Source organism: Saccostrea echinata, unplaced genomic scaffold, assembly GCF_033153115.1.
Source record: "Saccostrea echinata isolate AGI-Se365-2 ecotype Australia unplaced genomic scaffold, CSIRO_AGI_Sech_v1 ptg000034l, whole genome shotgun sequence".
Classification (NCBI taxonomy): Eukaryota; Metazoa; Mollusca; class Bivalvia; order Ostreida; family Ostreidae; genus Saccostrea; species Saccostrea echinata.
The window spans coordinates 1,127,985-1,141,768 of NW_026889783.1; the positions used below are offsets into that span (position 1 = coordinate 1,127,985).

Below are 13,784 nucleotides of genomic sequence, written 5' to 3' on the forward strand. Positions count from 1 at the left end.
ACAAGATAACGATCACCGACTTCTTTCAAAAGACACGAAAATATTACCTCTGTCACATCATTAAATTGATTGGTAGTACAAATAGTAATGCCTTTGGTACGTTTATCTCTCAAGATGAAAATTATAAAATGCAATCGAGATACGATTCATGATATTTAAAAACAAAATGAAGGTAATATAAACTTAATTTATGAAATGAATTTATAGAGAGGGGGCAGGAACATTGAGAGTTTTATTTTCTAGATTGGGCCAGTATGCAGGGCCTTCGCCAGGGTTCTGGAGAGAGGTGCTGATGGGACTGAGAGGGGGTTTTCCCTCCTCTGAGTCAGAAAAAAAAAATCATAAATGGGCACGAATTTGGTAGGTTCTGGTGAATTCACAAGTCATAGTCTTTCGAATATTAAATGAATAATATCAAGCAGCATTACTTTGAGCAGACGAATTTTTCAAAGACATATTTTTAAACATGTGACAACCCACAACCCCCCCCCCCCCGATTCTGACTGTATTGATAGGAGGCACTCAGCATAAATTCTTGACCGAAAGAAAAGCCCAGCAAACCAGGATTGTCTTAATTCTGTTCCTAGAGGAAAGGGTGGGTGGGGGATCTTCTAATTGATATGGGCTACTTTTAACAGTGTTACAATTCTAAAGTTTCTTTTATTCTTCAAACTAAATAAAAATTAGTGATTTTGAAACGGAGGCTACAAAGCTTTTTACTGAGGGAGAAAGCTTGACCATGTGTAAAATATGAAAATGCATCTCAAAATTGATAGATTTTAGTAGAACATTTAATGATACAAAATAAAGCAGTTAAAATCCTTTACTTTTTAATTCCACTTATCTGGATTCTACTGATCTGGATTCTACTTATCTGGATTCTACTGATCTGGATTCTACTTATCTGGATTCTACTGATCTGGATTCTACTTTGATTGCAAATGTTTTCCTTTCTTTGACTTCGTCTGGTAAACTTTAAACAAAATCCCACAAACCCAAATTCCATTTCTTTTGTATTCGTATTTATACATAAGGTACGGCGATGCCTGGAATATAAAAGAAACTAGGATTGACTCATTATCCAAACTGTTCCAAACAGTGTAATATCGTTGTTCAAACTTTAGAACACGGGTCGTATGTAGTTTGACACGCCATTAGCATATTCAGACAATGCAATAACATTACAAAGAGATGCTTCTTTATGTAAATTAAACAAACTACAGATGGTAAGCATACATTCTGAAATGTTCAAAATTGACTTCCTGATGTGAATATGGTTTGTATCGATTGATTAAATTTGAAAATGGTACATATGTACCACGATCAGTTGCATAACTTGTAAATATTACGAAGTATATATATATAAGACTCTCTTTATATCCGTCAGCATTTCGCGTCTTTTCAGAAGCTAGAAACGCGAAAGAGGTACACTTCTTCTAAACAACTTTGTTTTTTTAAAAAATCGCCAAAAACTCGTGATTCTTTTTTTTTTCCTTTTTTGGTAAAATTCAAATAATTGATTCATTGAATTTTAACTATAAAATGCATATATATATATACATATAAAATAGATATAAAGCCATAAATATATCTTTTTTGTTAAGTTATGCTTAAATATTGCATGCTATGAAGATGGTAAACTATAGTTATTGTTTTGATATTTGTTGCAGAACCATGCTAAAGGAAGTCTGTCTCCTACTGTTGGTCACATACGTGGCAGCTACTTACAATACTGGTAAAATACTACCTTTTCTCCAGATCCTTGAAAATCTTACATGTTGAATATTGATGTTAAAGAATGACACTTATATTTACAGGCTACCCATCCATACCAACCTACCCTAGCACATCTTATCCACCTTACCCCTCAGGTGGATACAGGTATGTCGTGTACATCCAATACCTCTACTACCTATACGTTACATATGGACCTAACTCTGTCCAATATCTCCAATATTACCAATATTTGGTCAGACTGCACATCATTCCTCAGGGATTTAACTTTGGAAGGGGAGGATATCCAGGATTTGGTGGAAGTAGAGGCTTTCCAATAGGAGGTGGAAGTGGAGTTATACCAATCGGCGAAGGCACAACAGGAGCAGGGGGATTTCCGTTAAGCGGTGGATTTGGCAGTCTACCCACAGCAAGTAGCGGTCTAGCAGGTGGATTCCCGATTGGCGGTGGAAGTCTAGGAGGTGGATTTCCGATTGGCGGTGGAAATCTAGGAGGTGGATTCCCAATTGGCGGAGGAAGTCTAGGAGGTGGATTCCCGATTGGCGCTGGAAATCTAGGAGGTGGATTCCCAATTGGCGGTGGAAATTTAGGAGGTGGATTCCCAATTGGCGGTGGAAATCTAGGAGGTGGATTCCCGATTGGCGGTGGAAGTCTAGGAGGTAGATTTCCTATTGGTGGTGGAAATCTAGGAGGTGGATTCCCGATTGGCGGTGGAAATCTAGGAGGTGGATTCCCGATTGGCGGAGGAAGTCTAGGAGGTGGATTCCCAATTGGCGGCGGAAGTCTAGGAGGTGGATTCCCAATTGGCGATGGAAATCTAGGAGGTGGATTCCCGATTGGCGGAGGAAGTCTAGGAGGTGGATTTCCTATTGGCGGTGGAAATCTAGGAGGTGGATTCCCGATTGGCGGAGGAAGTCTAGGAGGTGGATTTCCTATTGGCGGTGGAAATCTAGGAGGTGGATTCCCGATTGGCGGAGGAAGTCTAGGAGGTGGATTTCCTATTGGCGGTGGAAATCTAGGAGGTGGATTCCCGATTGGCGGTGGAAATCTAGGAGGTGGATTTCCTATTGGTGGTGGAAATCTAGGAGGTGGATTCCCAATTGGCGGTGGAAATCTAGGAGGTGGATTCCCTATTGGTGGTGGAAATCTAGGAGGTGGATTCCCTATTGGTGGTGGAAATCTAGGAGGTGGATTCCCGATTGGCGGTGGAAATCTAGGAGGTGGATTCCCATCTGATGGCAGCTCCTTAAGTTTTGCTAGCAGTGGTTCCAGCTTCTCTTCTAGTAGTTCTGGATTTCCAGCTGGAGGATTATCAGGCCTTGGTGGTGGATTCGCAGGATCTGGACTGAATGGATTTTCTTCTAGCGGATTTTCTGAAAGTTCCTTTTTAGGAGGCAATCAATTCCCAAATGGTGGATTTTCGGGTCTTTCAAAACCAAAATATGGTAACTAACTTTGCTTAATAGAAAGAATGACACAACTTTCGAAATATTTTATTCGTATTTCTAACCATATCTTTTAAATCCTATTTATTTCTTCATTTTCAAGGTAAATATTAGAGAGTTAAGGCGTGACTACTGAATAATAAACTCGGATTTGAATACTGGAATGGAAACGGACTTTGCTTTAATTTGTAAATATATGTATGGGTATGGAATAAACAGATGACACCAATTTTTTTCTGACTGGTAATTAAAATTTCTATGACAATAGAATGGGTTTGTTTTATAATCAAAATTACATTATACTAACACACTCTGTCAAGTTTGATCAAATTATACAGTTTATCCGCTATATGATGGAAGACTTTCCAAGATGTATTTTCAACATATCTGATTAATGAGCCCCAAATGTTTGAACTCCCAGTGTATGAGTTCTTTTTGGATTTTGTAGAGTTGAGAAGGAAAACAATATCAATCAGAATAAATAAACAAATTTATTAACACAAAATGAAAAAAAAAATAGAAAACAAATAAATTCTATGTCGCTCACTCACTCTCACATACAGGCTCACACACCGAAAATGAAATAAATATAAACTGTTAACTCAGTTATTACAAATTCTGAAACTTTACATAGTTTCAATATTAACTGCTACAGTTCTGATTCGGTTCGCATCAGATATAATATCAAATGAATAATTCACAAATCTTTAACAGTTAAAAAATAATATTCCGAAAAAGTTCAAATAAATTCAATTTATATTATATATTTCAATGAGAAAGTTTATTTTCTTTAATAGACTGAAAGTTACTTAAAGTTACTATATCACAATTGCTGTAACACGTGCTCCGGAAGTCACACCACTCATGCATCCGCCATTAACACCAATCAAGGAATGTTTTAAGTCCTGCGCATTTCTCTCCTTAACATGTGGTAGTTGATTTAACCGCAGCTGCGGGTCTATAGCCTCCCACTCCGGTTATCCTAACAACCATTTACAGCGTAGACATTAGATATGACATCTGTGGCCCTCCATACAACACTCGTCGACTGACCCTCAGCATCTAACGGCTATCAAATGGCCCTCAGCACAACCACTTATGTATATAATAGTCTCTCAGCACTTTACGCACTGAAATAAATTTACGTTTACAAAAACCTTACCTAAATTACATCTGAAAACCGGATATTTATAACAACAAACCACTATATACATTATTCGAACACTCTTACCGACTAGAACTGCAAACACACGCTGCAAAAGTCCGCCTAACAAGTTATATGGCTACCCGTTAAATTCGGTGCTATATCTCACCGAAATATATTCGCCACTTCTATTATCATGCAGGAGATAAAGCAAACGTGGCACACCTCCGGTTGGTCACGCTGCTGGACACCAAACTAGATCTGACCACACTGACAAAACCGGTCCCTTTATATACCAGTCGCAAAACAACTGCAACAGTGTGGAAACCCTTAAAACAACATTTAAACAATATTTACAATAGATTAAAAAAATCAACTTCGTCACACCCAGAAAGTCATCGATTCTAAAAAAAAAAATATTAAATTCATTTTTTTTTCAACCAGAAACCAGGTCACTGAAAGATGAGGTACATATATACGTACACTTGTATAAGTAAATATTCAAATATAAAAATGAATCTAATTTGTGAAAATTCATGAAGAACATGAACTACAACGCTTCGCGCCTGTATATTTACCGTGAAGCGCTAACGCGCTTTATGAAATATGCCGGTGTGAAGCGTCGTAGTTGATGTCCTCATGAGTTTTCAAAAATTAAATTCATTTTTTAAATGAACACAGTTTCAAATGTAGGTTAAGGTCAAAATAGACAAGCACACGAAGAAAAAAAAGTAAACATAAACATGTATGCCTTAAAGCATCAGTAAAACCTGTACCAGAGGTTTTATATTTTATAATTGTTGTTGAGGACTTATTGCTCATTATATTCATACAAACACCACCCCAACCCCACCTTTCCCACCCACACAACTAGACGGAAATATTCAGAGATGTTAAAATGTATTCTAGCATTCAGAGAATGGAAATATGTATAAAGTGATGCAGTCCAATCTGTTGATGATAATTTATTTGTCGAAATGCGCATCTGGTGCATCAAAATTGGTACCGTACAATGTATATGATTTACATTATGACTCCTGGGTCGAGACCTCTGCTGGTGGACTGTAAGTTCCCGAGGGTCTCTACAGCCCAGTAACCTAGTACTTCGGTACTAGCTTGAAAATACAGATATATATTTAACAGCTGTTGTAATATTTTGAAATTTATTTCAAAATTAAGGACTATCTCCCTCATACATAGCTCTGATCCTTCGACGTATTTGGCTCCAGTCTTTAGCACTTTTTTCAGCTCTTCCAATTCTTTTTATTTAAATTTTGGTATCCCAACCTTTCGGCTTGAGCATCACTGAAGAGACATAATTTGTCAAAATGCGCATCTGGTGCATAAAATTGGTACCGTATATGATTTACATTGACAAAATTGATATGATTTTATTTCAAAAATGCATTCCAACATTTGGTCTAAGTTTTTGTGACCAAGATGGAGTAGTAATGTGGACTATAGATATTAGGTAATTATATTATAAAACATGGAAACTGAATTTCATCCAGATGTTCTTCAGTTCAGATGATGAATTTTAAAAAAGCTCTTCTGTTTCATGTAAAGACTGCTATGCTATTTGTAAGAAAGGTTCTGCTACGGACTCATTTTTATTTCGCCAATTTTGTTAAAAGTCATGATTTTGAAAAAAAAGAATACCGAGAAATCACCTATATTTCATAGGGCTTTTCATTTTCATTCATTTCAAGATATTAAGAATCCCTTTCTTTTTGATGCGAAATATTATGTTTAGTGTTGACTACTTATCATATGACCTATTACATTTTTTTTTCATTTTCATATGAACCAAAACAGCTTGTAACTGATATTAGATTTGAACGAACGTCTCATACATGCTTTCGATCATATGTGGAGGACCCTCGTTATGTCATTTTATCTTAAGTATACCCAGCTACTGACGATAAGTTGACTTTACAGAGATTTCAACAACCTCGTTTAAAGTCAGCATTTTGTAAATTCTATTGTCGTTATAATGACTTTGTTAACAAATATAGCCTTTTATTGGCTGACGTGTTTCATACTAATTATTAACCTTTGTTTTTATACTAAATTTGTCTAAGGAATGTTCCGTCTACCTGATCAAAACATAGGGCTGACGGCTGGTAAAACCGGTCAACTGGGGATCACTTCTCCTAGGCACCTGATCCCACCTCTGGAATTTCCGTGTTTTATGCCCTGCACACAGATTTGTATTATTTGTAGATTTTTTGAGATCGATAACTGTTCGTTATCGTCACCTTTTTAATTAAAAGCTATAAATAATATCAGTGTTCTTCATTTCCTTTCATGACAGCAATCTTTATTTGCAGAAACTACAAACTACTTCTATTTTTATTTCCAAATGATGGAATTTTACATTATTCTATGCAATTGTGTATGTACCACAAAATCCGAGCACGCGTATATTAAAAAATTCCCAGACTATTAAATCAAAATCATGATTTCATCCATATTCTTCACTGAGTTTATATCAGTTTAAAAAGATTAAAAAAAATCACATCAAGAAAATTAGAATTCTGTGTTTTAATAATTCACAAAGGAAAGAAATTACATCTACAGTAAAACGGAAAATTATTATAAAAAGCGTATGTACGAGACTTGATCCAAAGTAATGTGACAACTGCTATAAAATCTTGAAGATTGGAATGTTATCAGCAAAATTTTATATACTTATATCCCTATCTATTTTGATGTTAGGCGTAAAAATTCCATTCAGTTTTAAAGATATGAAGATAACACAACGTTAGGTATGTCTATTTCCACACGATAAGAATATTATGACGTTACTTTTCGGCACTCATTTTCATACACAAATAATTTAAGTCAAATGAACAGGAAGTGGATATCTGAGGTGTACCTTGCACACGCCATTCACCACCACCAAAAACAAGTCCCTTCCCCAATAATAATAATAAGCAAACAAATTCAGATACGTTTCAAATCATTTTGCTAAATACCTTTTTTAAAAGAAACACCAGAGCAAATCATACTACCATTGATACTCATCTTTTTTATATTCACTCTGAGTGAATAATATATTTTGTTGTGTGCAAAAATTTATTCTAGTTTTAGGTAAATTCTGACTCAAAATATGTCTTTCAATTTATCTCCTATACATAATATGTATAAAATCAAAGTTTTATTAAGCATGTTATTCATTTGTTTATGATCGTTGTACAGATGTATATATCACATTACACACTCTGGAAAATTTTAAAATTATGATTATGTCTTTGAAGTTATATGCATCACAAGTATATCCTTAGATTGTCATTGTATATCTAATACAATAAAATATGTTAAAACAAAAATCCATATCATTAAGGAAAAAGAAAAGAAGATCCTCATCTGAAATACAGATACATTATTTTTTCAATGGAAGAAAAAATTGCAAATGGTTGAACTCACCGCTTACATTACTGAAGTTTTTTTCTTGGGATGCTGACTCCTTCGTGGCACCTAATCCCAGCCTTGTTTTCAGAGGTCCGTCTTGGCTCTGCTCATTACCTGTACTGTTTAAATGAACGTTTGATCACTGTTCGTTATCTTCACATTTCATACTTCCATTAAGAACTTTTTTCTCTGTACCCTTGATTAAATTTCACCTAGTAAAATCTGAAATTGTATGGCAATAAAAATCATGGTTTAAGAACTTCAGGTGACAGTCCATTAAATTATTCATATTTACTGTTTTCAACACAAAGCATTTTCCCCATATATGTCTGTAAAAAACCACAAGTACCAAAGACTTGTGGAACAAACACTTTTACCGTAAGAAGTATGTATTTCCTTACATCCAACAAACATAATGTTGAAATGATCGCAAAATTTAAATCTTGTAAATTTATCCAAAATGTTTCTTGTCCATTGCGTAATAAAGACAAATTATTTTTTCTTTGTGTTATTTTAATGAAACAAACCTTCGGACATGCTTTTCTTTGATTCAAAGAAATACTTCCGCGTATAGAATTGTACAATCATACTCGTTACTTCGTGGCCACTCCCTCTTGAACAGAGACCAAAAGAATATTAGAAAGCTTATTTCACAATTAATCACAGTCAAATTTGGTCAAAATTGCTGAAAAATAAAAATTAAAAAAATACATTAAGGTTTTCTTAATTTACGTTACAATAAACTTTGCTTTTCTATTATGTTATGACCCTCTTGAGCCTTCAAGAAGTTTGTGGTAAATAGTGGTTTCATTTAGTAAATACTTTTTTAAAAAATGCTTTTTTTAATTATAGCATATCAATGTAGTAGCTTTTTTGATAAATAAATAAATTAAAAAAATATGATCAGATCAACATAAACACATTACATTATAATGTGTTAACTCGTGTTATGGTGGTGTAATGATTAAGAAAATAATTTGAAAATACTGTAAAAAAAAATATTATCACTATATAAGAGCAGAACTAGAGACCTACATTTAAAGAAAAATGAAAATGACATGTGGATTCTTATACATATACTCTAGCAGTCAATGATTATATTTCTTTTGTTCTTTACGATGCTAAAGATCGAACAATAGTCACATAAAAAATGAATGACCATGAAATGATTTTTACTTTTCTTTTATCTCGAATGCATATTATATCTTAGTTTTATTTATATCGTCAATTCAAATGCAAGACACTGCAAACAATTCCATCTGTTCTGGAACTATGTATGAATACTTCAAGTGATCTTCAAGAAAAAAAAATCATATATTTAGTGAAAGTAAAAATCGAAGGGTTGAGCAAAAATTACTACATATCTGTACAGCGTAAGACAGAAAATCAACATTTGAGTGATCATACCCATTTACTGAAACACAGCATGATAATTTTTGACAATCATCAGCGTTTAGAGTAAGAGAATGAAACTTTAAAAAATCTTCTTATATCCACACTTCTGAAAATTTTAAATTAATGATTAAAAAAAAAGAAAATATGCTTGCGTTAATGTTCTTTTTGAAGATTTGGCAAAACCACAAGCTCCAAAATGCCCAAACTATTGTTCTAGCACTCTTCAACATTCGTGTTCTCTAATAATAGTGGTTATATCTCTGTGAGACCAATGTGATACGATTAGGAAATTCAACATTTTTGAAAACTGATAGGGATAGACATTTTATTGCTATTTCTTCATAAATACACACTGGATTTTTGTTTCTAAATGTCAATAAACTAAAACAATCGTCTGGACATGCATTTCTTTGATATTTCACTTTTCACTTCCGCCATCGGAATTGCACACATCATCAGAATTGGTGAATATTAATTTGTAATGACTTTTTTAAAAGTTTAATCTGTGGGATATATAAAGAGATCCCAATCACATTTCATTACAGTCTCGGTAAAACTCCCGAGGAAGAAACACCGAACAGGTACCTCCACCTTTGTATCAAACGGTTTAGTTAGAAGGACATCAATGATAAACTTTTTGCATGAAAATATTCTTAGCAAAATCCTTAATGATTTTTTTAAAATTATACCAATTTATAATTCATTATTGTACTAAATCGAAAACGTGTTTTCCCTTTTAGACCAAGATGCTGAAAGAAGTTTGTTTTCTGTTGATGGTCACATATGTGGCCGCCACTTATAACACTGGTAAAATTATTACTTCTATTCAGAATTTTGATATGGTGGAATGTAGAAATAAAAATATTTCGAGTAAAATAAGATATCCTTTACAGGCTATCCCTCTATCCCATCATACCCTAACTATCCCAACTTTCCCTCCAGTGGTGGATACAGGTATGTCGTGTACATCCAATATCTCTACTACCTGTACGTTATTTACGGACCAAACTCCGTCCAGTATATCCAGTACTACCAATACTTGGTCCGACTACACATCATCCCTCAGGGATTCAGTTTTGGAAGTGGTGGTTTTCCGGGCGGTATCGGTGGTTTCCCGGGCGGTATTGGTGGTTTCCCTGGCGGTATTGGTGGTGGAAGTCAAATCATAGGGGGTGGTAGTGGTATAACCCCTATTGGAGGAGGATACATTCCAGGTGGCGGATTTCCATATGGAAGTGGAAATCTAGGAGGTGGTTTTGGAGGAAGTGGTATCGGTGGACTGCCCCTTGGCGGCATTGGAGGATTCCCATCTGGTGGTGGTGGATTCCCTCTTAGTAGCGGAGGAAGCTCTCTTAGTATCTCTAGTGGCAGTTCCTTCCAAAGTGGCGGTCTTGGAGGTGGCTTCGGAAGTGGTCTTGGAGACAGCTTATCAGGCAGTATTGGAGGTTTTGGTGGTGGACTTGATAGTGGTTTAATCAGTGGGCCAGGAAGTATTGGCGGTGGAATAGGAGGAGGACTAGGCAGTGGACTAGGAGGATTTAGTGATGGTCTTGGAGGTGGTTTAGGAAGAGGGCTGGGAGGTATGGGAGGTATTGGAGGTGGACTTAGTTCCCTCGGAAGCGGTTTCAGCGGAGGATTAGGTGGAAGTTTAGGAGGAGGTATCGGTGGTGGCCTTGGCGGTAGACTCGGAGGAAGGAAAAAGCTTGGTAATTTGTCATGAATTTCAGTAGCTTTTAGAAACAAGATACATTTTCTTTAAAGAGATTTTATACAAAGAAATATTTTTTTAAACATTAATGTTTTCTTTATTCAGGTTATTACTGAACTTCTGACTAACCCAAATGGATTTCCTTCTGGACCTTGATTTTTTGTATTATTCCATATTTGTTGGTTAAGGAATAAACAGAGGACGCCAATAATATTTTATCTTGTCTTTAAGATATGAATAATTAGAATATAAATTAAAATTTCAATGTCCATTTAATGTTTTAGATAATTATTTGAAAACGTTTATTTCGAAATTCTAAGTATTAATTTCATTGAATTTTATTTTGTGGAAGAAATAGTGATGAGTTGCTATATACACATGTACACCTGTATTTGAGATTTTACATGAATTTTACATGTTGTGGGGGATATGAATTCGTTGGTTTCTTCATACAACGAAATCAAAAAAATCAATCCCCCATAAACATTTGTGACAACACAGTAAAAAATTCATAAGATCCAAACTATAGTGATAAACTAAAAACTTACAAAAAAAAAACAAAACAAAAAAAAAAACACAAAGTTTTTGCCTCTATGGTACAAGTTACTAATCAAGAACGGATTCTTTGCACAAATCGTCAAGATGATAATTTACTTCATAAACAACACAATTGAATGGTGAACTTAAACTTGAGCAAACTTGTACATGTATTGGAAATGTTGATTTTCGTTTCCTACTTCAGCAAACACAGAAATAAGACAAATGTTTTCAGTGGAAGTGAAAAACAAATAACAATGACGAGGTTTTATTAAAAAAAAAAAATAAAAAAAAATAACCAAACAGACAGTAATCTGTTCATGTAAATAATGAGCAGAATATAATCGTGAGTACATAGCTTTGTTTAATTTTTATAACCCATGTGTTTAATAAGAAAGAATACTGACTTGGAACAAATGAAAACTTGGAATAAAACATATGCATATCAACAGTTTTGTAGACATTTTAGATAAAATATACATAATCTATATGTAGAATGAAGTTTGAAATTTAACTCTCTTTCCCTCTTAAAAATTCATAAATATATTTTATGTACTGAGTACGAATGTATTATTTATTTCCTTTCAAGGGAGGACAAACCAGACATGGTTTTACAAAGAGCTATCAATATTGTTTTGTTCGTCTAAGATTTTTGCCCTTGATTCTCTTTTTGTAGAGAAACGCGATTGCAATCGACTCGAGGATAAGTTAACAAGCATTGACAAAAATTCATAAATCATTATAACATATTTAAGAAGTGGTGTAAATTAAATAAGAATTCTCAAAAACTCAAAAGATCAGTAAGAAAATATGATACAACAAATGATAAAAATAGCATTTTTTTCTCCAAAATCACTAACATCAAAATAAATAACTCTTCAACATTTTTTAACAATAATTCCTCACGATAAATTAAAGATCCACTTAAGACTTCATAGACAACTGCTTCTTCAATAAAAATTAGTGTTGTCAACGAGTACCCGGTTAATCGTCGAAAGATGCGAGTATCGGTTAGTAAAACTGCTACTCGGTTACTCGGATATATTGAATTTTATAAAGTAAATCAGTAGGAATAATGTATTTTTGTTTGTAATGTCCCAATTTTACTTACCGTTATATAACGTTAGTCTAGTCTAATAAACCTAGCGTTTACAAATGCGATCGACTTGTTTTGATTAGTATTTCACAGTTTACCTAATTGATGGCTTTAATTACCAAGGGGTATACGAGTTTTGAAGGCTTGATTTAATTATAATTACCTAACATAAACTTCTGCTAGTCCGCTGGACAAGATTAAAGAAGATGCCGCCACATGCATCGAAAGCATGGAGATATAAAACAAATAATGCATGGCTGAATTTAAATCCGTGAGGTGTTAATTCGAATTAACATACATGGGTGGGGTGGGACAACTAATATGCTTAACCACCTCAGACTGAAGTTTAACTGTGAAACCAGCGATATATAAAGCGCAAAGCAGCCAACGATTACGGGGTGGTAGAGAACAAATTTATTTAGTAGATACTGTGTGTTTGTAATTATAAATAAAGTTCATATGCAGTGCATTTGTGTTTTGTATATACCGATATACAAATGATAAGATAAATATAGAAATTGTATCGACATTACATGCAATATACATTACAGCTGAGTATATATACCACGAACAAGAATGTTTTGATGTCTAAAGAAAAACCATCCGAGTAACCGGGTTACTCGATCGGAAAAGTAAGCGAGTAACCGGTTACAAAAAATCGTCCGATTTGACAACACTAATAAAAATGGAACTCAGAAATTTTCATTGGTTGTCATTGGTCATCAACAAAAAATCAGTCTGATTCTACACACATGTAATCTAGAGTTGATTTCAAAGGGATGCATGCTGGAGTTCCTCATAGACAATATCAATGTAGTCCACGTATCCCAAAAATCTGCTGGATTTTCGATGGGAACTAATCGTGCTGTATTACCCGACCTACTTTTATTTTCTTTATATTGAAGAAGATTATTTTTAAATTACAGGTGAAGAGAAAAACTTTTGCTGTGGCCTTCAGTTCGACATTTCCATATATATATATATAAAAGAATTTATCGATTAACAATTAGATATCATGATTCATACAATATGAGAACCATCTGTCCTTCTGTATTCAATAATCCAGAAGTGAAAAAAGAATTAGATAGATTACATGATCAGTACGTAGTGGTTCCTGACAAAGCAGGTAACAACATTGTCTTTGTTGTAAGGTTCATTATATTAAATGTATTTTAGAGGAACTTGGATTTAATTCTACAAGTGGTAATCCAACTTATACTCATAGTTCCTTTTCTAAGGAAGAAATTCTTCAAAATCATATGTCAATTTTGAATATTTTTAATATTCCAAACAACCAAAATGAATTTGAAT

General features: G+C 34.2%; 1 protein-coding gene across 1 annotated transcript; it reads left to right on the top strand.

The window, feature by feature from the left end:
• Window positions 1-1,674: 1,674 nt before the first annotated feature.
• Window positions 1,675-11,051, top strand: LOC133199676 (PE-PGRS family protein PE_PGRS3-like). Its single transcript, XM_061335549.1, has 6 exons — window positions 1,675-1,735; window positions 1,818-3,179; window positions 9,688-9,713; window positions 9,873-9,939; window positions 10,026-10,838; window positions 10,946-11,051. The coding sequence occupies exons 1-6, from the start codon at window positions 1,675-1,677 to the stop codon at window positions 10,954-10,956; spliced, it is 2,340 nt and encodes a 779-aa protein (XP_061191533.1). The 3' UTR covers window positions 10,957-11,051.
• The last annotated feature ends 2,733 nt before the right edge of the window (window positions 11,052-13,784 follow it).